Source organism: Zootoca vivipara, chromosome 5 (genome assembly GCF_963506605.1).
Source record: "Zootoca vivipara chromosome 5, rZooViv1.1, whole genome shotgun sequence".
NCBI classification, from domain to species: Eukaryota; Metazoa; Chordata; class Lepidosauria; order Squamata; family Lacertidae; genus Zootoca; species Zootoca vivipara.
The window spans coordinates 17926297-17951632 of record NC_083280.1 but is presented as its reverse complement, the minus strand read 5'-3'; the positions used below and the strand labels follow the sequence as shown (position 1 = coordinate 17951632).

The following is a 25336-nucleotide window of genomic DNA, read 5'->3' as shown; positions in this document are numbered from 1 at the left end:
ATATTACATTCCAAAGCTCTCATTTTTTTTTTTTAAAAAAAATGATTTCTACATGGTTGTTCGTTGGGTGGCTCTACTGCATGTACATAATATTATATATACCAGTTTTCTTTTTTAAAAAATAGTATTTTCAAAACAGCAGGCTTTTCTTTAAAATAAAATGAGCATGTATATAACATTGTAGCATGGGCAAAAAAAGTCTGACCCTGGCCTAAATTGCTATGATTCCTTAACAAGATTTGTAAGAAACACCAATGAGCACTGGAAGCAGCTTTTAAGTGTTTTTCTCTTCTGCAGCAGAAACATTTTACTTTCCCTGGATAACATTGCTTTTTTTGTGTAAGACAAATAAAATATATATTTTGCAATATTTCATTTCTAAATACTGTACATTTCCCTCTTTTTCTGCATCGGTGTGCAGTGTGTGTATATATAAAATCTTCAAAATAGAGGATTTCCCCGTTCCACATCCATACACACGAAAGGAGCTAATATCCACCCTTTCCCTTTAATTATATCTCTATCTCGATGTAAGGCATTAGTGACGTCTGCTGAATTACATTCAATGCGATGATTTTTCTATTAAGGGCAGATTCAGGAGTCCAAGTGGAAAGCACCTTTGATGGACTGTGCACCATTCAAAAGTAACCTTGGGTCTCTGTGCAGCAATTGCTGGAGCTCTGTCACCATCTACTGGCCATACTGGAAGGTGTGAGGGTTTTTTTGTTTTGTTTTTCCGCCACCAAACAAAGCTTTTTTTCCCTTCAGCTTTATTCATGTGTCAACCCAGTTCTACAAGACACAAGATACCAGCTAGATACCTTGGAAAGAAACGAAATAAACAAAGCATCTTTTCCACTTTCTCAGCTCCGCCTCACCCCCACCTCTCTTTCGTCCCCTCTTTGGTTTTATTCTAACCTAAAGGGTTTAAGAATAACATGCTCCGCAAAAAAAAATCAATTTGACAATGTCATAGCGACTGAAAAGTTAAAAGAAGAAATATCTTAAATAAGAAAATTCCACACACAACACTTCGTTGTCTCACATCTCCAGCTACGGTTTCAGAGAAAACAAGTGCGAGATCAGAGAGGCAGAGACTTGAACTCATGCTATTAGGCCAAATTTTCTCGATTGTTTTTGTTTTTATCAAGAAAGGGAAAAAAACGGGGGAGAAATGCAAACATGCCCAACAACTGCTGTTGCCCAAAATGCAGCTATGTATGCTTGCCAACTGCACACACACACACACACACACACCCCTCTATAAATTCATTTCCTTCCATGTACTTTTAAATATTTTATCCAATCTCAAGTGGGAAAAAGTATCTCATATTATTATTTCTTTTCCTCATATCCTTGCAGCGGAACATAATAATCCTAGCAATTAAAAGAAATTAAAATTAATCTATTGCATATTTTCATCTAGGAGGGGTGGGGGAAAACTCATCAAGAGAGATGCATAACAAATTGAAATGGAGGGAGGGGAAAGAGAGAAAGAGAGAGAGAGAGGAAGAGACTGGAAATATGAATTCTAAAAGAGTCCAGAACCATCATATATATATATATATATATATATATATATATATATATATATATATATATACTGCACCAAGAGTTATTTGTTGTTCTATACCTTGCTAACATCACAGTGGATTGTTGTTAATAAAATAACATGTGGCCTTAAAAGGGGGGGCGGGGGAGGGAAGCATTGATGTGAAAAGGGTATAGTTGAAGTTTTAAGATTCAAGCTTTTTCTTTTAACTTCTAATATATATCTCTATACCTATATCTATATATATTTTTCCAAAACGTTTTATTAGGAAAGCTATACCAGACGCATCACTGTACAATGATTAAACATTACCTTTACAATTTATATTCACTTTGAAAGTACAGAATAAATATATGCACAATTGTGTTTGTGTGTTGTCTGCGTTTGTGAGGCGGGGGGGGGGGGAGAGAGAACGTTAGCAGTGCAGCCAGTCCTTTGCACCTCTACTCAGGAGGAAGCCCCACTGATTTCCATGGGGCTTACTCCCAGGTGAGGGGGCACAGGACTGCAACCTAAAAGGGCTTCCTTCCTTCACAGAGACACCGGGGGGGGGCAGCTAACCAAGCAAACGTCCCCTTTCCAAGGCATTTGTTACACCCGGCTCTCTTTTTAATTAGAGGTGCAGCTGTCCTCCAGAAAGGAACTCAATCAAACGGCAATGACCTTCCCTTCCCTGTAGGGCAGCCACAGAAGGGAACAAATAGACGGCTCCTTCGCTGGAGAAGCAAGCCTGTGACCTCCCCTCTGGAAACGACTGTGGTACCCCATCCCTGTGGTGGTGGTGGGGAGATGCAGAAATAGAACAGGGTGCAAGCAAATTGGGGTGGCTAGGAGGCTGATTGGAGGGGGTTTAGGATCCAGAGTGGAGCGTAATAAGCGTTTGGACCTGTGTTTGTATGTGAGAGAGAGAGAGAGAGAGAGAGAGAAGGAGGAGGAGGAGGAGGAGGAGGAGGAGGAGGAGGAGGAGGAGGAGGAGGAGGAGGAGGAGGAGGAGAAGCCAAGAGAGTGAGAACATTTGGGGAAGAAAAGGCCCCTCCCCCCTGCAGTTCCCAGACATGCAGAAAACTGCAATTTTTTGTTGCTGTTCTTGTGGTTCTCTTCCCCACCCCAGACAGCTGCCAACCCTTTAAAGTAATGTACAGGTTCTGTGCCATGATGAGGGAAAGAATAACCGAAGCCACAACCGATGTTGTCTTTAAAAAATAAAATAAAATCCGCCTCCCTCCCCATAGCATTAAAAAAAGAAAAGAAAAAAGAACGGAAAGGTTTCTGTTTTGTTTTGTTTGTTTGTTTGTTTTAAAAAACTACAACAGAAAAAACGAAAGCCTGCAAGAGAGAGAGAAAGAGGAGAGAGAGAAAGTAGCGTAACACACATTGAATTTACTGTCATCAGGACCGACGCAAATAACCCCCCCCCCATGATACTAATTATAATAATATTCGTATACCTTAGACAACATGGCACAGTCAAAGTCTCCATTTTTTTCCAGTATAAAAAAATAATGATTGATTAACATCTGCTGGCAAAAGTCTGCAAAAGGCACTTTATCGATTCATGATCATCTGAGAAGGGCCTTTCCTCCAAACCATCACCTGGCAGGGGAAAAGCACAGAGCAGTATCCTCTAGTATCAGCATGCGGTGGTTTGGGGGGCAGGAAGGGCGGGGAGCCGAGGAGTGGGGACTCGGGGGGGGGGGCGTGGGGCTGTGGGGCGGGTCTGGGATTTGGCTGTAAAAGCTAGACTGTTTTGTTTTGTTTTGTTTCAAAACCTATAAGTGGTCTTCTCCAGGACTTCGAGGTAATCCGGCTTGGTTTGGAGTTTGGCCCTTAACTCGAGGTATTCGCTTTGGGGGGTTTGGTGGTGGTCTGGGAAGCCCTTACCAGCCGAGAAGAGGAGGGTCTCTTTCAGCCTGGCGTCCTGCTGCAGGTCTGGATATTGCATGCCAGGGGGGTGCACGTGCAGTTCCTTTAATTTGGGCACCGTGCCGTAGAGGCAGTCCACAAAACCCACCGCGCACGGGGGCGCCAAGGGCGGCCTGTCCCTGCTGTCTAGAAGGGCACCACTAGGGGGGAAGAGCACCACCCCACCGTTCTTTTCGTGGTGGAAGACAGGCGGCACCAGCGCTAGCTCCCCCAGGAGAGGCAGCCCCCCTCCAATCCCCCCGCCGGGCGGGTGCGGGTGGGGGTGATGGTTGGCAGTCACTATGGTGTTGAGCTGCGAACTGGACACAGCCAGGCTCCACTCCTTCTCCTTCTCCAGCAAGGTCCTGTAGCAGCTGCTGCTCCCACCGTCCTTTGTGGGGTCGGCAAACTGTTCCCCTGCACAGCCAACTCCTCCTCCTCCTCCTCCACCACCACCACTACCACCACCACCTCCTCCTCCCAAAAGCATGTCCCCAGGTTGCCCGGGCTCCCCCGCCACCACTTCGTCCTCCTCGCGGGGCTTGTAGATGGGGTTGTTGCACATCTGGGTCACTGGGTGCGGGATGTAGTCGTAGACGTGCCCCACCGGGGGTGCCTTTTCCGGGGAGGCGCTGATTCCCCCGCTGCCGCCGCCGCCGCCTCCCTCCTCGAAGAGGTGGTGGCACTGCATCTGGATGCCCGTCAAGTCGAGGGTCTCCTGCCGCTGCTTGTTCCGGAAGGGTAGCTTCTTGTGGCGCCTGCGCAGGACAAAAGCGAAAAGGCCCGCAGCAATGAAGACTGCCGAGAAGAACAGTACAAGGAGGCTGAGGATGAGCACGGAGAGGGGCACCGGGCCTCCCCCAGCCGGGGGGAGCTCATAGGGCGACGGGCTGGTGGGGATGGGGTGGCCCCACGCTGGAGGGGCCGGCGAGGCAGCAGCAGCATGCAACATCTCGGGGCAGAGCACCTCCAGCTCCACAGAGCGGATGTCTCTGTGGGTAAGGTTGTCTGGGCTGGCGCAAAGGACATCCCCCACCATGATGACGGAGCTGATGGCCTCGATCCACTGCTTGAGAGGCACCAGGTCACACGTGCAATCCCACGGGTTGAGCTTCAGGTCAATCTGCACAATGGCGTTGAGGTGCTCCAGCACGCCGGCCACCGGCAAGTACAGGAATTTGTTGTTCCTCAGGTTGAGCCTGGTCAGAGAGGTGCCTGCAAAGGCATCTGTAGGCAGGTTCCTCAGGAGGTTGTCGTTGAGGAAGAGCAGCTTCAGGTTGGGCATGAGACTGAAGGCAGCGGGCTGGATCTCCCTGATCTGGTTGTACTCAAAATACAGATAGTGCAGACTCTGCAGACCCCTGAACATGCCTGGGGTCAGCTTCTCAATGTCATTGCCATTCAGGTACAGGCTCTTCAGGTTGGGCAGGTTGACGAAGGCCCCGTCCTGAACATAGGAGATCCGGTTGTTCCCCAAATGCAGGAGATCCAGGGAAGAAAAATTCCAGAAATCGGAACGGTAAATTTTCTGTATCAAATTGCCACTCAGGACCAGCTTCTTGGCGTTGACGGGCCTGGGCAGGAGCTCGGAAATATTGTGGAACCCTCTTTCCTTGCAGTTGACCGTCAGGCCCAAGTCATTGATGTGCAAACTGCATGAGCAGCCAGTAGGGCAGATGATGGGGATGGGTGGCCTCGTCTGGTAACCAGCTATTGGGGGCTGGTTGGGCGCAGGGTATAGGCCTCGAGGCGTAGGGGGTGGCTTGTGTGCCCTGGGCTGTTTGGTGGGCCTGGGCTGCTTAATGGAAGTTTTGTATTCGACAGAGGAAGCAGTGAAATGGAAAGAGGACAGCATGGAAGAAGGCTTCGTAGGCCACGCGTTCTCCTTGCTCGAGGGCAACTGAGGGGCACCGATGCTGACCAGCTCCGAGTCAGACAGCATCGGGCAGAGTTTGTTTCTCTTAATTTCCCTCAGGTCCTTCCCGTGGAAGTGGAAAGGGGTCTCACAGGTTATGTCTCCCACAAGGGCAGTGTAGGGGATGCGCTCCAGCCAGCTCTTCAGCTGGACAATATCACAGGTACAGTTCCAAGGGTTCTCCTCCAGCTGGATCTCCATCAGGCTCCTGCCAATGTGATCCAGCATCCCTCGGTAGGAGAGCACTTTCAACCTGTTTCCACGCAAGTCCAAGTGAGTTAAGGACACCGACTTAAACAAATTGGTGGGGAGGATGGGGATAAGGTTGTCGTTCAAGATCAGGACCCGGAGCTTGCTCAGGTTTCGAAATGCCCCGCTCTCGATCCGCTTAATGACATTGTAATCTGCCTGCAGATATTCCAGACTCTCCAAGCCCAGGAAAGTGTCGTTTCTGAAGATGTCCAATTTGTTCTCATGCAAGTACAACCTCTTCAGGATTCTGAGGCCGTTAAAGGCTCCCGTCTGAATGTCTTGGAGTGCGTTGTTCCCCAGGTTGATTGAAACAGCGTTGTTCAGGTGGAGAAAACTGTTAGTATATAATCTCCTCATGGAATTCCTCTGCAGGTAAAGTTTGAAAGGTCTCGACCAGGACTCCGTTATCTGGCTAATATTTATAAATCCCTTGTTGTCGCAGTGTATGTGAAAAAGGCTTTCTTTGACTTCACAGTAACAAGGATCGAAGCAAGACTCCTCAATCTCCTCTGAGTCCTCTATCAAGGGGATGGGGGTAGTCCATGCTACAGCAATTGTGCTTAGAAGAATAATCCACAACATCCTTCTCTTACGGGGAGGGTCGGCTGTCGGAGACTTCATGGTTGCGACGGATTACAAAACTGAAACAGAAATGAAAACACAAATGGATTACGGCCGATCAGCATTTTATCTGGCTATTTTTATATTGAACCATGCGTCTAGAGCATCTAACGGCGCTTCGTGAGGTTACTTGGAAGTTCATTACAAAAAAGAAAAGAAAAGCAAACTCTAGCATTGCTCTTTAGAACCTCCCCTGGTTTTGACTTAAGTGATACTGAAACATCTCATCATGCAACGGCCTTTTTGTTTCCCCATCCTGCCCACCCCTCTTCCAGGCTACTTGGTGAATGACACCCTCATGAAAAACAGCAAATGAACCTATAGGGCCTATGTTGTGAAACATCTCTCTCCCCCCCCCCCCCCGCCAACACAAAGACAAGGAGTGTTTAGGAGGAAGCATATGGGAGATCATCTCAGGCTTACCTCGACACCTGCATCAATCACAAGAGTAAGGAGAGATGAGGTGCAGGGAGAGATTTTTATCTGGTACACACACACACCATGCAGTCTATACATTCCATCGTCATGAACACACATAGGCTTAACTTGGAAGTTTATTATTATTATTTCAGTGGGAGAATGCCCAGCTAATGCTATGATACAGCCGTTATTTAAGGAAATGGGGACAAACAAGTTCCCAGAGCCCCGATCCCTATGGGAATATCCGTAACTGGGATTTTATCAGTATACAAGGGTTAGTAGCAATGCTTGTTTCAAGACCGGGGGGGGGGGGTGGAGAGAGAGAGAGAGAGAGAGAGAGAGAGAGAGAGAGAGAGAGAGAGAGAGAGAGAGAGAGAGAGAGAGACCCTTCTCTCCTGAGCACACAAAATGGATTAACGCAACTGGTATAGTATCAGATAAATGCACACTCCATATTAGTCATTTCAGCTGATTAAATCATTTAGAGATGATTAATCTTCGGAAGGCACATGCCTTTGCCATCCACATACCCAAGGGGGAAAACGGCAGTTGCAGGGCTACAGACCGAAAGAGATGGTGGAATGAAAGGAGGCAATAGGGATGGGGGGCTCCCTCTGGATGTGAGTGTTTCGTGCCTGTAGAACCATCCAGGGATGATCCAACAGGACAAAAGAGGAGAAGGGAGAGGGGGGAAGGAAAAGTAAGAGGGGGGGAATACCTTTACACTAAGCACAGGAGAAATAACCCTTGCTTTACAGCAAAAGCTCACAAAAGATTCCTCTTGAAGGGGACAACTGGACCCCCGTGACCTACAGCCTCCTCTGCTTGGGGCAGCAGAGGGAGGGCATCTCTTTTTCTCCTTGACTCCTTTTGCCCAGATCATTCCAACACAGAAGAATAAATCACTGTTAAAGACTCTGACTCCTGACAAGGATGGCTTCACAGCCCCTACTTGCTGCTGCTGCTACTGCTGCTGCTGCCCATTTCAAACGGGATTGCCAGAATCCTGGTATTTATTTCTGTTCTCTTCACAGCAAAGGAGCTTTACAGATATGGATTATCGTGCACTCTCCACTCCACCCCCCACCCCAACACACCCATGCAGGCGAAGGGAATTCCTCCCTCCCCGTTATGAAAAAGAAAGCCCTTAATAGCAAAAAGGACCTAGTTAGGGAAAGAAATGGGAGGCGCAGGGGGGGGGGGGGTGGAATAAGAGCATTTCATTACAGAAAAATGAAATAAATCGAGGCAGAGAATCTATTTGCAAATGAAGGGAACTGGGGGACCCGTTGGAAGGAAAATTACCAGGCACGATCTGAATGAGGAAAGAGGAAGGGGAGAGATCTTATTTTTGCTCTTTGTCTGGCTGTTTCAAAGAGATAGATAAATCAGTAGAAAGATGGATAAATAAATAAATAAATAGAGATGGACGGACAGAGAGATAAGCTACTTAAGTTCTTTTCCTCTTCTGCGTTAAAAAAGGGGGTAGAAAGAGATGCTCTATCCCAGCAGAAAAGGGGGGAGGGAGAGAGAAAGAGAGATCGAGAGATCCAGAAAGAGCTTGTACTTACCGGTCCGGAGGAGATAAATTTTTTTAGCACATTTGGAGAGAGCCGGGAAAGGAGAGAGAGGGGGAAAAAATAGCCAAACCCACTTGGAAAAATAGATATCTACGTACGGAATTTTCAAAAAAATAAAATAAAATAAGGATTGCTGGTTTCTCTCTTTCTCTCTGTTCTGGTTCTATACTCCTGCTGAGGGCTGAAGCAAAAGGAAAGGGGGGGGGGAGCAAGCAAAGATGAGACGTGCTAGGAATGCAATGAGGTTCCTTAGGATGCAGAGATGCTGCTTGGCACAGTCAATGGAGGAGGGAGGCAAAGGGGGCTGCTGCAGCCTCCTAGATCTGCCGCTCCCGCTGCCGACGCCGCCGCTGCCTTCTCTGGGTACCACCAGCTCATCTTTGAGAGAGGAGGGAGGGAAGATCTATGGCAGGAGGTTCAAGCTGGGGCTTCTCATCCTTTCGCTCCTTCTTCCACTCCTTCTTCCCTTTTGTGTGTGTGTGTGTGTGTGTGAGAGAGAGAGAGAGAGAGAGAGAGAGAGGAGAGAGAGAGAGAGAGAGAGAGAGAGAGAGCGCACATTGTTGCCCCTGGATCAGGCTTCCCCCACTACCACGTCATGAATCTGAGCTTGAAGAAAAGGGGAACAAATGTAGGAGGACGCACTTGGCACCAGGTGGGGGGGGGCACGTCTGGGAAGCCCTGACTGTACTGGGCTTGCTTTCCACCCCCACCCACCCCCATTCCCCGCCAGGAGGAGGAGGAGGAGGAGGAGGAGTTATTTGGGGGATCAGGAGCGGGGGAACCCGAGATGATGGAGAAAGAAGCAGCAGCCAGGAGGAGAGGAACAATCCCGGTGGTGGCTGGGTGGTGGTCTCCTACGTCTGCCCCCCCTCTGGAAGGGGGGGGGAAGCCTGGGATGAAAAAAAAGGATCATAATAGGGGAATGTCCCCTGGGCCACCAAGTGTGCATATTCCAGCAAATCCTTGAGAGCTGCAGCCATTAAGGGGAGAGGAGATACCCGCCCCTCTCCACATAGCCAAGAACTCTCCTCTCTCCGCTTGCTTCCAAAGTAGTAGGCTCAGTTGAGCTCGCTCGCGCTCTCTCTCGCTCTCTCTCCCGCCCTCGCCTGCAGTTCTCCATCAAAACCTAAACCTGTCCCAGCAGAGGTAAAGGAAAGGGCAGCGCCGAGGGAACTTGGAGGAGAGACCTTCCCCTCTCTTCCTTCTTGCTTTCCTCGTCCTCCCCGCTTTTCTCTCTACTCCACCCCCCCCCCCCCCCCGCAGCTGAAAAGGCTTCAGTCCACCCCACAACATCCAACAGACTCTTATTTCTTCCCGGATATTTCTCCCCCTCCTTCCTCCTTTTCCAAAGCTCCTAGCCAAGTGTTGAAGCCACTTGGGTGACAATGGACCATTTTGCATCTTTGCCTTCCAAAGGGAAGGGGCGGCGGAGGAGGAGGAGGAGGATTTAACCGCTCCCTTGCTGCCTCCCTCTCCTTATTTTACCTGCCTCGCCTCCTTTCATCCTTTTCATTCCCCCCCCCCCAATTGTGTTGGCTTGGACTTGCTGTCTGACCCCAGAAAAGGAGAACCTATGCCTCGATTTCTGCCTAGATCCAAAGGAGGGGAGGCCGCCGCCGCCAATATCCAAAGGTAAATTGAACAGCTCTCTCTTTCTGTAGAAAGCAAGAAGGCAACCAAAAGGAGCATATCTGGAGCTGGAGGGAACATAGAGAACAAAGAGTGCAGGAAAGATTCCCTAATACAATAAGCTCCCCTGCTTAGTCAGTTTCCCCTAGATTAAGTTGGCACCCATTTGCCCAACTTCCCTTGAAGGTGGTGCGTTGGTTGGGCCCATCATCCTATTGCTTTTTCATTCTCTCCCACACGCTCCTCGCTTGTCAGAAGCCAGGTACTTGCGAACGGAATACCTCCAGATTTATTTTTTAATAATCCCTTTTGCGAATCTACTTCGCTTAGGGCAGGGAGAGGCAGGGCAGGATTCCCCCCCCCCCAAGAGTTGGGTTTGGGTGGCCGCCTCCTGATCTCCCCCTTGAGGAAAGGAGGGGAGGTGGGGCTGGCAGGTGGCAGCTAGAGACATCCCTCGGAGACAGAAGAGGCTCCGCTTGCGCCTGGGAGGAATTCTGATGCCTCTGTCCCCGCCACCTTTGCAGACCATCATCTCTTCGGAGACTCTGCTACAAAGAGTGGAGAGCTGACAAGCTGGAAATCCGATGGGACAGCAACCGCGCACACACCCCTTTCCGTGCCTCTTTGCCCCAACGCAGGTTCTCTTAGGACCCAACAAGGGAGCAGCCAAATCTCTGCTCCCCACCGCCACCTTCAAATCGCTCTCCTCGCCAGCGCTGCTCCTTTTCAGAACCAAGTCCCGTTGCAACGTAGAAGTGGCGACCGCTGTCGATTACAAAGCTGCATAGCTGCTATTATCATTACAAAGCACGAGAATCCTGCGTTTTAAAACGCATGTGTGTATGGGGGAGGGGGTTAAGGATCCGTGAAATGTTTATGGAGTTTTGGGGGGTGGGAGCGGAGATGAAAGGAAGACACTAAAATAATAACGGAAAAGAGGCTGATGATGACAATGTATACATCGGAAGAACATTGGCTTGATTATTATTTTAAGGGTCTTCCTTCCAGATCCTTTTTTTTGGGGGGGGGGTGCAAATGCATTTGCAAATGCAAGCGAGCAACAATGGCAACAAAAACGTCGCATCTCTCTCTCTCCCCCCCCCCTCTCTCTCTCACACACACAGTGGCCAAACCCCGCAATCGCGCCTCATCCCTCCGCCAGATCAAGAGGCGAAGGCGCAAAAACCCAGGAAGGACAGCGAATACCTAAGGAGATCCGGGCGCCGGGCTGGCTGTGAGGCGGAGCTCCCCAGGTCTCCCCGGGCGGCGTGGCTTTGCGGGCCGACGGAGGAGGAACTCTTGCCGGGCTTCTTCCTCTCCTTTCCGGAGCGGCTGCGGCTCGCTGACCCCCATCTCGGGCCGCGGAGCGTGCCCCGGGTCCATGTCAGCCTCGCCGACCCGCCGCCTGCATTTCAGCGGCGAGGCGCGCACCTAGGCGCGCGCGCGCCCTCGAGCGCGCACGGAGACACCCTCACGCGCCCCTCCCCAGCCCAACGCGGCTGTCTGCTTCGCCGGTGTAATCCTTTTTCTTCGAGGCGGTTTTCTCTCCCCCACCCAAGTTTTGCCCAGGAGGAGAGAAGCGTCGGGGATCGACGGCGAGCACGAAGAGAGCCAGGAAAAGCGAAGGCGCATCAGCGGAAAGAGCGCCGGGTGCGCGGCGCCCAAGCCGGGCATGGCGCCTCCGAGGCGAAAGCGCACCGCCTCTCTCCAGCAGGGCGCTGCTGCTGCTGCTGCTGCCGCCGCCGCCACCTTAAGATTCCCAGAGCAATCGCGTGGCTCCCTCCGAGATGCGGGAAAGGAGGGTTGGGCGAGCCGGATCCCGGGTACAGGATCTCTGGATCACGCATCTGGGCGCCTGGCTTCCTCCACCTCTCTCATCTGTCGGCGAGGAGGGGAAACTCTGCCCGGAGTCCTCTGGAGGTGGGACATTAGCCTTCAGCTCCTTGCTTTGCTCGCCTGTATCCTTCTCTTCTTGTCTGATGTAGAGAGAGAGGGAGCGAGAGAGAGGGAGAGAGAGATGGTACTAGTGGGTGGATCTCTTGTGCGAGTCGCACAGGATAGAGCAGGTCAGCTCCTCATCCCAGCCTCAGGCAGAAAACAACATGGCTTGAAGAAGGAAGGGGAGAGGGAGAGAGCGCATCTCTTTAAAAAAGCTGGTTTTGGAGAGGGGACCGGGGCGGGGTGGGGAACCCAAAGGATGTCCGCAGTTTTTGGAGATCTGCTGCAGTTCAGTTGTATGGAGAAGTCAGAGTTCCTCAGGAATCAGAGTTGGGGAGATGGGCTGTTTTTCAGGTAAAACAGCTTCAGGGCTATGGTGGTCTGGGAATGGGAGGACGGAGAGGGCTTCCAGGAATGGGAGGGTGAAGCTCAGGCGTCCAAAAGCACACCACAAGTGCCACTTGAGGATGATCAGGAATGAAAAATGCACACCCTGGTGACGACGAGAAAATGGGAACCTTCATTTATCTGTGTTGCATAGGGTGTGCCTTGCACCAACTTACTCTGCTCTTGCTCTCTGATGTCTACGTTGACCACCAGCAGCTCTCCACTTTTCAAGCAAAGCTTTCCTCTCCTCCACCCTGCTGAGATAAACCAGAGATTGAACCTGGGATCTCCTGTAGGGCCCAATTTGGGGGGAAACCCAGTGAGGTAGCTTAAGGCAGAGAGATGTGACTTCTTCCTCCAGGATGTTTAGCAACTTGGATTTCCTTGCCACCCACCCCAACTTGAGGGAAACTGGAGGTCCTCTGGATGTTGACGGACTCCAGCGCCAATCATCCCTGAGGGTGGCCCAGGGCTAGTGAGAGTTGGGAGTCCAACAAAATTTTGAAAGTCCTAGGTTCCTCACCTATGAACTAGAGATCCCCTATTGCACAGGCTTTCATAGCCCCTGGAATGTCTCTACTTGAAATATTTCTTCTTTTTCTCCTGATGTTGGAGGACATCCTTAGCGAACATCAGGAGATGCCTCATCAGTCCATCTAAATTACAGTGTGCAGCTCCTCAGGGTTTGATACAGGGCCCTTTCCCAGCCAGACTTGAAGATGCCAGGGATTGAACCTGGGACCTTCTGCATGCAAGACATGTGCTCTCCATCTGAGGTGCAGCCCATCCTTGTTGCCAGAATGAACCTGGATCTGATTCCTCTGTTCAAAAGCATAGAATGAATTCTTGGCTTCCCCCATTATTTTAGAGCCCACCCCATTCTCTCGACTGCAATTTAACTATTTTTACTTTAGAATTGTTGCAACCTATCTTGGGAATTCATGATGAAGCTTGAGTGATGAATCGAAATCAATGGTGGGGTGGTGATAATAGTAACAATAACATAATGCTCAACAGAATCTTTCACCTTGATCCAAGTTCAAGTTCATGTGCATTCAGTTCTTGGCTGAACAGTATCCACATTTTTGGGCTGTACTCTACCTTGGGCAGTGTCCAGATATCAGCTTGCTGAGATAGTACTGAGGTGAAGCTGGAAATGATTGTTGTGTGTGTGTGTGTGTGTGTGTGCGCGCGCGCGTGGTCCTCTTTTGCAACTATGCCACCAGTTCTGATCCCTGTTCTGCTGAACCAGCACACCTGATACCTAATACCTGAAACAAACAAACAAACAAACAAACAAACAAAAACACAAACAGGTTTATCTCTGGAAGCACCAGAACAGTGTGTTTCCCCCCACCCTTTAAATCATATTCCTTTGGAGGCAATGGAATTTTCATTTGTTATGCATTGCAATCACGAAATGCCACAGTGTGAAGCTACCGTAACACAGAGGTTGTTATTCCAGAATGCTTAGCGCAGGGTAGATATTTGGTCCTGGATAGTAACATGATTGTTGTTTTGTTTTGAACAGGGGCCATCTTTTTAATTGAGCTAGGTCTGAAGTTATTGTTCATATTCACTAGCTTAGAACAGCATGGGCTGTTTGTAGTGCAGTGGTCATTGTTGTGGGCTAGGATTGTGGAGATTTGGGTTCAAATCCCTACTCAGCCCTGAAGCTCAATGGATTGACCTTCAACAAGTTGCTGTTGCTCAGCTTGGCCTCCCTTGCAACTTTATTGAGAGATTAGATAGATAGATAGATAGATAGATAGATAGATAGATAGATAGATAGATAGATAGAATTGTAGAGTTAGGAGGGATCCTAAGGATCATCTAATCCAACCCCCTGCAATGCAGGAATATGCAGTTGTCCCATACAGGGATTGAACCTGCGACCCTGGCATTATCAGCACCACGCTCTAACCAACTGAGCTGTCCAGGATAAGGTGGGTGATGATGAAAGAATCATGTATGCTATATTGAGCTCCTTGGAGGAATGTGGAAATAAATAAGCAAGCAAACTCTCTTGTGTAAGAGAAGAGTTTCTATACACATTGCATTTTAAATCTCTCTCTCTCTCTCTCTCTCTCTCTCTCTCTCTCTCTCTCTCTCTCTCTCTCTCTCTCATATATATATATATATATATATATATATATATATATATATATATATATCAATTTATTATGACATTTATATCCTACCTTACCTGTAAGGAGCTCCAGGTAGTAAACACTGCCCTCCCTGTTTTATCCTCACAACATCCCTGCGAGGCTGAGAGAGCGATTGGCCCAAGGTCACTTAGTGAGCTTCACGGTCAATTGGGAACTGGACCCCTGATCTGACACTCTAACCCAGGCATCCCCAAACTTTGGCCCTCCAGATGTTTTGGACTACAATTCCCATCTTCCCCGACCACTGGTCCTGTTAGCTAGGGGTCATGGGAGTTGTAGGACAAAACATCTGGAGGGCCGCAGTTTGGGGATGCCTGCTCTAACCACTGTTGCACACTGAGCTGCTGATTGCCATTTGCCTTCATTATCACCTGAGGTCGTGAGGGGAGATCTCTGAGCGAATGTCTTGTGGCTCATCCTGAGGGATGGTGTAGAGAAGGACATGTGTGGTTTGGAAGAAACCAGCTCAGATGCACAGCAAGGGTGGAGGTGTTTGCATTGAGGGACTATGCTCAGAGCCCAGCAAGAAGTTTGGGAGCCAGGTAGATTCTGAGACCATCAGCTGACTGTCCCAAACATATAGGGCTGCTGTCTATTCCTTGAACCTACATGCCACACTCGCAACAAGGAAATCCCTGGCAGAGGTAAACACAGAACTGAATCTTCCCCTGGTGTACTGCATTACTAACCCTCACCCCATCCCTCTGAGAGTATCTTGTTCCTTATATAATCACATCAAAAATATTCATGATGAAACAATTGAGCCTTAACTACATGAAATAAAATGGTGTGGGTTTTTTTTTTTTTTTGCTTTTTGAGATATTAGGAAACAAAACACACACTCTAGCATGTATGCCCTTTAGGGTCCTACTGACCTTGAAATATATATTTATTATTATTGATGATGGTGCTGCTAACATAGACTCATGACTGCCACTGCTTCTTTTTAAAACTAATCTATGCTGTGCTGCCTTTCCAGCCTCCTCATCCATCTATCTGCTGCTGATGTTTAAAAACTATTGATTGCTTTATGACCACTATTTTTATATTGCTATCGGTTGCCACGAGCCTCAGCAGAGAGAGGGCAGGTTATGAATCTGAATAAATGCCTTGGCTTTCCAGGAAATAAGAGAATACTGACATGGTAAAAATTAGATTAGCAGGGAGCCATAATTATCAGCAGATCTCCCTGCGTTGCAGCTGGAAATAGTAACCACCTTTTGGCAACCTCCCCTCTTAATTATGGTGTTCAGGTGACCCTGCCCAGCCTTCTAAAAGGAGCACCTTTGGGCACCCTTTTGCATGAACCAGATAAGGGATCTGGCCTGGGAAGTGCCCCTTTTCTGAGAGCATTATTAGAGCATTGCATTTCCACCGGAGGCCACCATTAGCCTCACTGCAGTCCTCCTTAATGCAGTCGTTTAATGCTCCATTCAATCTGCTCTGTAAAAGCAACTCCTTGCCTTTCCTAACAGGTACTCCCCTGACACTTCTTTGGGGAAGATCGCTGGGCGAGAGGAGTGGGGAGCTCACCACCAAACAGTGGAGAAGATAAAGCAGCTGAAGGGAGGAAAGAACTATGCCAGGGATGGATCTAGTGAGTGACAAGATCGGGGCATTTGCAAGCACCCAAAGATCTGCCGGCAGAACACCGCCTCACCGGTGCTGTCGCTATTAAGGCAGGTAGGCCTCCCAGTGGCAATACGATGTAGTTTGCAAGGTGCATTCCCCCCTTCTTAAAGTTTCTTATTTATTTGCATTTATGCCCCACCTTTTTCTCCAAGGTTCTCAAGGTGTGGTGTCCATGGTTCTCATTTAACCCCCTACTTGTGAGGTGCATGAGGCTGAGAGGCAGTAACTGACCAAGGTCACCTGGTGAGCTTCATGGCTGGGTATAGATTGTAACTGTGATCTTTAGGTCCTAGTCCAGCACTCTAGCCATGCTGCTGGATCAGATCAAAGGTTTATTGAGTTTAGCATCCTTCTTCCCACCAGCCAACCTGAGGTCTCCAGGAAGCCCATGCATGGAGCATGGAAGCAATAGGCTTCTCCTACTTTTAATCCCCTACAACTGGTGCTGAGTGGTATATTGCCAATGAACTTGGTTGTTAATGACTGATAGCCATTGATAGATCCTTCTTCCATGAAGTTGTCTAAACCTCCTTTTAAAGGTATTTAATTATAATGGCTTTCTCTACCAGCCTCATCCTTGGGTCCACCTGTCTCTCCCAAACCAGCATTCTCATGGCTTCTACAGGGCCAATGTTTAGATGAATCAGTGCTGGTTTATGTCATTCAACCATGAATCACAAAGACTTAAGAAGAGTCAACTACACTAGTGGCCAAAATTGTGGAAACTTTTTGGGGGAAATGTATTTCTGAGGTTTGATGGCTCACAACACCAATTTTTGTTATAGTGATACCATAAAAATTATATATCAATGGAAAGATAATTTAATGAAGAATGTAATGCAACAAAGTTTGTTCAATTATCTGTATTCTATAAAATGCAATAGCTTTCCTTCATTTGAATGTAGCTAATGAGCATGAGTGTTTAGAGAGTGCATCAGGTGTTATGAGCCATCAAACCTCGGAAATACACTTTTCCCCAAAAGGTTTCCACAATTTTGGCCACTAGTGTATTCTAGCACCCCATATATCACAACAGCCAACCAGGAGTCAACTGTGACTGAGAATTCAGACAAACCCATGTTTCTCAAAAATATTTATCGCAGGTCCCCATAGCTTGTCTAGAAGGAAAATTAAAGAATATAAGAAAAGTTCTGTTGAACTAGGTCAAAGGCCAGTCTAGTCCAGCAATTTGTCTCCCATGGTGGCCTGGCAGATGCCTATGGAAAGACTACAAGCAGACCATGAATACAATAGTACTTTCCTTTTTGTGCTTTCCAGCAATTGATATTCAAAGGTATACTACCTCTCATGCTGAGTTTTCATGCATCCAGTTTGTCTAGTAGAAATTAACAGCCCTATTCTCCTCCATGATATTTCTCTGTCTTGATTTTCTCCTTCTTTATGACTTCTTTAACCTTGGGCCTCCTAGATATTGTTGATTTAGAATCCCCTCATCACCAGCCAGCTTCATAGCTGCCAAGGTTTCCCTTTTCTCGCGAGGAAGCCTATTCAGCATAAGGGAAAATCCCTTTAAAAAAAGGGATAACTTGGCAGCTATGGCCAGCTTAGCCAGTAGCAAGGAATGATGGGAGTTGTATTCCACCAATGTCTGGGGACCCCAGGCTGAAGAAAAATGCTCTACACCATTGGGAAATGGTGGACTATCATGATGGCATTACATGAGGCAAGTTCTTCTAGGTGTTTAAGAGATAGGAGTGCAAAACTTGATACAGCCACAGAGGCCACCACCCATTCACCAACTCAACTAATTTGGTCCTGACTCTCTAATTTGCAAAAACACAGTAGGCCTCTGACCTAGATGCCCTGTTCTCTGACACCAGATATCTAGAGGTGGCTTGTAGTTCTTTATTAGAGAGGAACTGGTACTCTGCATGTGGCCAGACACTCCGTAGTCATCGTCGTATTACTGCAGATGTTAGAGAAGAGATCTTTGCATTCAAAAATGATTCCAGGGCAGACCCTCTTACCCATTCTAGCACCATATCTCATCAAAAGCGAAGAGAAAACATAGTGAGGTACAACTGTGTTGTCAGATCATTTCATTGTGTCGAAAGGTGAGCTCAGAAAGAACCAGAAGAGTCTCTGTTTGGGAAGAGGCAAGCTCCATACACCCAGTGCAGCATTTCAAGGTCTATTTGCATTTCTAATAATATCCACAGCACAAGCATGAGTGTGTAGCTTCGCAGGCACGTTCTGTGTGGAGAGAACAGAGTGGGTTCCGTTCAGTGGCGAGATGAGATTCATCCGAGCAGGGGAGCATGTGGCAGTTCCAAGTGGGAGGGTGAAAGATGAGAGAATCGTGAAGCTGATTCATTTGGCGAAGTACAAAGAATTTGGGGGAGCTGCCAGAGGCAACTTGCTCCCTGGGGCCTTGAGCGCTCTGTTGACCCAACAGGTATGGAGCTCACACAAATTACCTTACGCAGTGTGGAAAGCATCATTTCCAAGGTGGTTAGCAGATTTCGGGTTTATTCCAGATTTTCATTCAGCTGTTTGAAAAAGTGACTGCATCCTCAATCTGAGGCTTTGTTCCTCTGAAAGCAATCCCTACAACCCATTGTTCAAATGAAAATCTTGTCACAAGTTGGCTTTTGGGGGAATTTTGGGGTGCTGAGCCATCCTGTATCTCTGTGTAACCGCTATTCAGGTTCTGACCCAACAGGGCACTTCTTAGCTTCTAATCTAACAGTAATGATAATGATGGTGGTGGTGGTGATGATGATGATAACAATAATTTTATTATTTATACCCCACCCATTTGTCTGGGTTGTTTACAGCATATATCCAGCATACGGGATTACCAATGCAAACGTTGAGATAACATTGACATCCCAACTTTCGAATAATGCATGTGGCAGCAAAACAATCAGAATAGCAGAGTTCTCAAGCGTTATATTGCAGAAATGTGTAGTTTGAATAATCAAAAGAATAAGATAAGGTTTTGCCAAATGAATGAGTGAGGCCCACTTCTGAGGTTCGCAGGCAGTTGAATATATGCTTAGAGAGCAGGGTGGAAGAAAGTTCACTGTGCAGAGGGAAGCAGATTGTCAGTTAAAGGCATAATTTAGAGGCAGTACCACATGATGGCAAAGCTCTATGGAAGTTAAATGGGGACAGAAGATGAAAACCTCCAGTGGTTTTCATAGGGCATTAATCATGTGATAATGCCTTGGAGTCACTAGTGACCTGAGCTAGCTTCAAACTACTGGGTAAGAGGTGAAAGGCTTCAAATCTAATTACCAGTCCACTGAGCCATTCATATTTTCTATAGAATATACCACTCATCATCACCATCTTCATTATTGCTACTTTATTAGATAAATATATTTAAAACCAGGGTAGTGTGTCTTTCGATCTATTTCTCTTTTTTACTTTAGGGAAGCAATGGTTTCAAAGACGGTATTAGCCATGGTTTGTGAGGATCACAAGGATTGGCAAGGGACCCCAAAGTCCATCCGTACCCATACTGCCAGCTCTTTGGTTCACAAAGCACAGAAAGCAACCACAGCATAAAAAGAATCTGGGTAAACGGCCAATCAGATCTGGAAGGTAATTCTGTCCCTATCCCGACAATGGAAGTCAGTCACCTTCTGTCCCCATAGCTCAGTTGTAGAACATAGCTGGTGCTACTAGGGTTGCCATATTTCAAGAGGTCAAAATCTGGACACAATTTAGGGCAATTGCCTAATAGCTCGCTGCCCACACCACAGGCAGAGTCCGGATCGCCCGCGCCCATGAGCCTGGTTCACCCAGAGCCTGGGTTCACCCATGCTAGAGTCTGGGCTGCCGTTACCATCGCCAGAGCCCAGGTTGCCCACACCAGAGCCAGAGTCCGAACCAGAGCTACCCGCACACCAAAATCCAGGACATTTGCTTTAAAATCCCCCCCCCCCAAGATGGGCATGTAGGATGCCAAAAGAGGATGTGTCTGGGAATTCCCGGATGTATGGCAACCCTATGCAGCTAGAACCAAGGTTCCAGGATGAATCTCAAGGGAAAGGACTTTAGGCAACAAAGACAGGAAAGAGCCCTGCCTATGGACAGCCACTACAGATCTCTTTGGTTACATGGACTCTGCAGATCACATTGCCCCAGTGCAGACTGAACTGGGTGAATCAGGAGAAAAATGGGATGTGCTCACTGGCTCAATGCCTTTCTGCATTGCAGGGTCTACATGCAAACATGCAGACAGAGCCTTGGTGCCCATGTTGAGCTGGATGGGCAAAACGATGGCAGAGCCAGTGGGTGCAATACTGCTGCCCCATCCTTTATCCTCTAGTAACACCCAAACAGCTCTAGCATAAGCCAGCTTCAAGTCTTTGTGTGAAAAACTGTTTGCAGGAGGGGAGGGGAACCTCCGTCCTTCAAGTTATAGTTGGACTCCAACTCCCATCTGCCCCAGGCAACATGGCCAATGGTAACTGCAGTCCAACCAGTAGCAGACGGTGCAGTGGTGGGGGTAGCACTCTCCTCCCAACAACTGAGTCACTACTGCCTACTGGGATGAAGAAGGGGAAGGGTGAGGTGGTGGGGAGGCTGGCACAGTGCAAATGGACTGGCAGAGCCAATCTGATGCCCCTGCTGGAGTGTTTGCACCACATTGACCTGCCTGCTGCCCCCCCCTCTCTCCCCTTCCCAATAAGCAGCAGTAGCTCAGCTGTTAGAAGGTCAGGTGAGCATAAGTGCTCTATCACAACATCTACTCCTGAGTGCAACAAGATCTGGCAAGCTGCAGGTCTCCAATCAATTGCCTACAGGGACTTCCCAAGGTAAAACGTATTGGTCCAAGTTCATACCGGTATAACACAGCTTCTTGTCACTTGAGTTTAATGCATATGTTGCTACTGAAGAGAGAGCAGGAATGACACATTCCATTGCACAGGAGTATTGCATACAAGGGTCAGAGTGTGAGCTTATAGTAGATCATTAATCCAGCACCCAGAAATATCAGGCTGGGATCCACCCTACCACCTGCCATCAACTCTGGAAAAGGATGGAGCTACAGGATAACCATCCAGAGCAGCATAGAAGTCTCTTGAACTGTTAATAAGAAAATGCACAGTGCACGCCTATAAAATTCCAGGTCACGCTCCCTCTCTTCCTATGTTTTCCTGCCTTGGGAGATGTAGGTCAACATCATCTGGGGAGGTCATCAAGGTTGAAGAATACTGATCCAGGGTACCTCCCGGCCAAACAGAAGCAGCTTTTCAATAGCAGCTCTGGTCCAGCAGTAAGGTGTGAACTGGCCTAGTTCCTTATGTACCCACAGGGAATGGAGTTGGCAAATTTACACATTGCTTGAAAATTGTGCTCTTAGCATCACATGTGAAACCATTGCTTTGAACGTCGCCGTTCTGAAGAGGGGCTGTTTCTGCCAGCTTTATCCTCATTTTCCTCTATGTTTTCATCAAGCTTCACCTCACTGAGGCCTTGCGCTGGACTTCCCTGCAGTGTGCTTTATTGTGCCACCATGCATAACTCAAAGCTCTTTTTCTGCTCCGCATAGTCTTAACGCCGCAGGAATTCATTAAAATTCTCTTCCACACTCTTCACCCGATCTGGGTCAATCCCTTTGCCTGACAGGTGATCATCTCTTAATGCTCCACAAATGCTCACCTAGACATTATCCTGGAGGCATTTCTTTTTTTGTCCAGGTCATTCTCTCATGGCCTGATCCTTCAAGCTGCAGTGCTGGCACATCAGGATGAATCCGCACGGCTGGGTCTCCTGCTTCCGGTTTGAGAGAAGGAGCCTTAAGCAAGAGACAGCACATAGCCTAGAACAATCCTAGATTAACAAAGCATCTTGGACTGCAGATATAGGATAACCAATATTGTGTCCATCAGTGATGTCCATTGTGAGTTGTCACATATGCAAAGATCAGAGATTCTGTAAATGTCAATCTGATTCTCAATAGAAAGCCCAATGTCGGTGAGGCCTAGAGCATTTTGGCTGGCCCCAGTGCAATGTCACTGTCTGTGATGGTTGCCTTGACACTGTGGGTCAGCCAAGAAGCAATGTATCTTGTTTCCTGATCCAAACCACTGAGATATGCCATTTTTACTCAAAGTAAAATAAAAAATAAAAAAAGGAGAGGGGGGTGTATTATAGCAATCTAATGGTACAAGCTCAGTGGCAAGCAAAGAGCAAAATCTAGTCCTGAAGGTCTTACAAAACAAAGAAGTCTGGCCCAGGACTAAGGACCAATGTTCAAGGGTGTGAGATTGGTAGAGTTCCAAGACTGCTCAGGAGCTGTGATGTTGTCCCAACAATTTTCCATGCTTACCCACCCAACTTTTAAGCAGAGGCGGAGAATTTCCAGTTATTTGCAAGAACCTCTGTCGCAGTGGGAATTCCTGGCCTGCAGGTGGGTGCTCTGTCTAGCGGATTGAATCTTTTGATTCCAGATCCCTGGGAGACAGCACTGGATCCTCCTTCCTCTCTGGATCCTCAGGCTCTCCTGCTTGGGAAACTGAAGGGATGGGGCTTCACCAAAAGGGCTTGGGCTCCGTAATATCCTTCCTTCCTTCCTTCCTTCCTTCCTTCCTTCCTTCCTTCCTTCCTTCCTTCCTTCCTTCCTTCTTTCCTTCCTTCCTTCCTTCCTCTTTCCTCCTCCTCCAGTTCCTTCCACTCCTGGTCAGAATCAAGAGTGCTCAGAGAAAACAATGATGCAACATGGCACGATGTAGCACAGAACTGAGCATGTGATGAGTCACTATCCCTTCACCAGGTCTTTTGCATTCTGTCTTGTGTTCTCATGATGCATTCAGACAACCAGGCTTCCCCCACTCCATACTGCATATAGGGCATGTTGAATGCTGAAACTTTCAAATTCCAAAAATGAGGGGTGCTAAAAAAAGTTGTAACGTGACTTGGGAATTCAAAATATATATTGGTTAAATTAATAAAATTTAGTTTTGCTTGGTAAGTAAAAAAATGTAAAATTGCATAGAAATCATGTTAAAAGGATTGTCAAGTACTTTAAGAATGATCTGACATATTCAGAAGGTAAATTAAAATTCTTTGGTTTTCTAAGAGCACTTTATGTGCTTTTTAATCAAACGTAGACTTACCAACCTAATTGTTGTTCAGTCACTAAAATAATAATAGCAGATTTGAATTCCTTATACCCCAAAATGTCTTTTTAAGACCCTTCCCTCCCTGAATAAATTTGCAAAAAAATTATGTTCATCCTTTAAAATTACTAAATCACCGCAGTCACGCTACATCTTACTGGGAATGCATGAAAGTCTGGCATCGCAGAGAAAAGCTCATAGCTGCTTTGCTTCTCCGTAGTCTTTTTTTACTCCCATACTGTGCTAAGGTAAACCAAACTTTGGTTTTGCTGGTTTTGTTATGTAAATGGTGCCATGGACCCACTGGGTGGGTTACACAGACTCCCTGGGGTCTGTGGACCACCAATTGGGAACCAGTGTTCTAAACAATTGCTTATACAGATACTGATTTGCCTGTTTGGGAAATATATAAAGAAAAACAGTCCCTCTATCTGGCCCCTTGGACTGTACTCAGGTCCCAGGCGTTCCTTAGCCACACCTCTCATGCCACACGCTTCACCAGCCCAGTTTTGCACACTGCTTTTCCCCAGACTGAAATGTGTTCTTGAACTCTGGTAATACCTCTTGGTTGCTTGGACAGAGGATAGAGAGGTGTGTGTGAGTGCGTGTGGAAACTAGTTTTCTTTACAAAATTGACATTCATTGCTTTGCCCACTTTTTGCCTCTGGCTCTGCCCAGATGTGGCCGCCAGAAGTTGTCCAGATGGGAACTCTAGTTGAGTTTTCCTCAATGCGAGAACCACACACACACAGAAAAGGATCTAGGAGTCTTGGTAGACCACAAACTTGACATGAGTCAGCAGTGTGATGCAGCAGCTAAAAAAGCCAATGCAATTCTGGGCTGCATCAATAGGAGTATAGCATCTAGATCTAGGGAAGTAATAGTACCTCTGTATTCTGCTCTGGTCAGACCTCACCTGGAGTACTGTTTCCAGTTCTGGGCACCGCAGTTCAAGAAGGATACTGACGAGCTGGAACGTGTCCAGAAGAGGGCAACCAAAATGGTCAAAGGCCTGGAAACGATGCCTTATGAGGAACGGCTTAGGGAGCTGGGTATGTTTAGCCTGGAGAAGAGAAGGTTAAGGGGTGATATGATAGCCATGTTCAAATATATAAAAGGATGTCATATGGAGGAGGGAGAAAGATTGTTTTCTGCTGCTCCAGAGAAGCGGACACGGAGCAATGGATTCAAACTACAAGAAAGAAGATTCCACCTAAACATTAGGAAGAGCTTCCTGACAGTAAGAGCTGTTCGGCAGTGGAATTTGCTACCAAGGAGTGTGGTGGAGTCTCCTTCTTTGGAGGTCTTTAAGCAGAGGCTTGACAGACATATGTCAAGAATGCTTTGATGTTGTTGGACTGGATGGCCCTTGTGGTCTCTTCCAACTCTATGATTCTATGATTCTATGATAGGGCTTTAGAAAGCATTTTGAGGGTGTGTTATTTGGGTCAGTCAGTAAATGCAGACAAAGAATGCAACTCTCAAAGGAGCTAATTCTTCTGTGAGAAGGGTGTGTTAGGAACTCAGTGTTGATTTTCATGGAAGAAGCTGCTGTTCCGTTCCGATAATGCCTTCTCTGTCATGACACTGCTCATGCAATGAGTCTACTCACATGAATCAGTTATTTCTGAACAGCTGACTCAAGGAATGTTTGAACTGGCTTCTCAGATGGCAACAGTATTGACATTTGCCTGCTTCAAAAAACGATTTCTGACTTGCCAGCGGCAAACACAGTGACCAGTATCTTATGTCTGGTCTTATGTTATACTTGCCATAAGGATTAATTTGACCCTGAGTCCCTCGTCTGTCATGGTGTGTTTATGGATTGAAATTTTCACTGCAATACCAGCCCTATCATTACTTATTTGGATACATCTGTGCCCGTTTGCTTCAAGGAGACCCACTTCCATTGTTCTACATATGGTCTCTCATTCCTGAGGAAAAATATCTGTTACAAACATAAATCTGTTGGTTGGGTGTGTGTCCCCCCCCTCTCTTTCTTCCATTAGCTCATTTATCACATGGAGCAGGTTTTAAATTTATCCAAAATGCTCCCACGAGTAACATTCTCTCAGAATCTGACTCACTGTGTTCCAGCTGAAACAGACCCTGTTCAGAAAGCAGCAAAGATGGCTTCATTGCCACCAGTTCAACACACGCAAAATTAAGTGGACAACATTTGGACCTATGGAGAAAAAGTGGGGGCATTCAAGCAAAGCAAGGAACAGCTACCTGGCCCC

The 25336-nt window shown here is 47.5% G+C and overlaps 1 protein-coding gene across 1 annotated transcript; it reads right to left on the bottom strand.

Annotated features, from left to right (window-relative positions):
• Nucleotides 1–3277: 3277 nt before the first annotated feature.
• SLITRK3 (SLIT and NTRK like family member 3) lies at nucleotides 3278–8324 on the bottom strand. Its single transcript, XM_035133186.2, has 2 exons — nucleotides 8234–8324; nucleotides 3278–6262 (listed from the first exon to the last, which is right to left on the bottom strand). The coding sequence occupies exon 2, from the start codon at nucleotides 6240–6242 to the stop codon at nucleotides 3315–3317; it is 2928 nt and encodes a 975-aa protein (XP_034989077.2). The 5' UTR covers nucleotides 6243–6262; nucleotides 8234–8324; the 3' UTR covers nucleotides 3278–3314.
• Between the last annotated feature and the right edge of the window lie 17012 nt (nucleotides 8325–25336).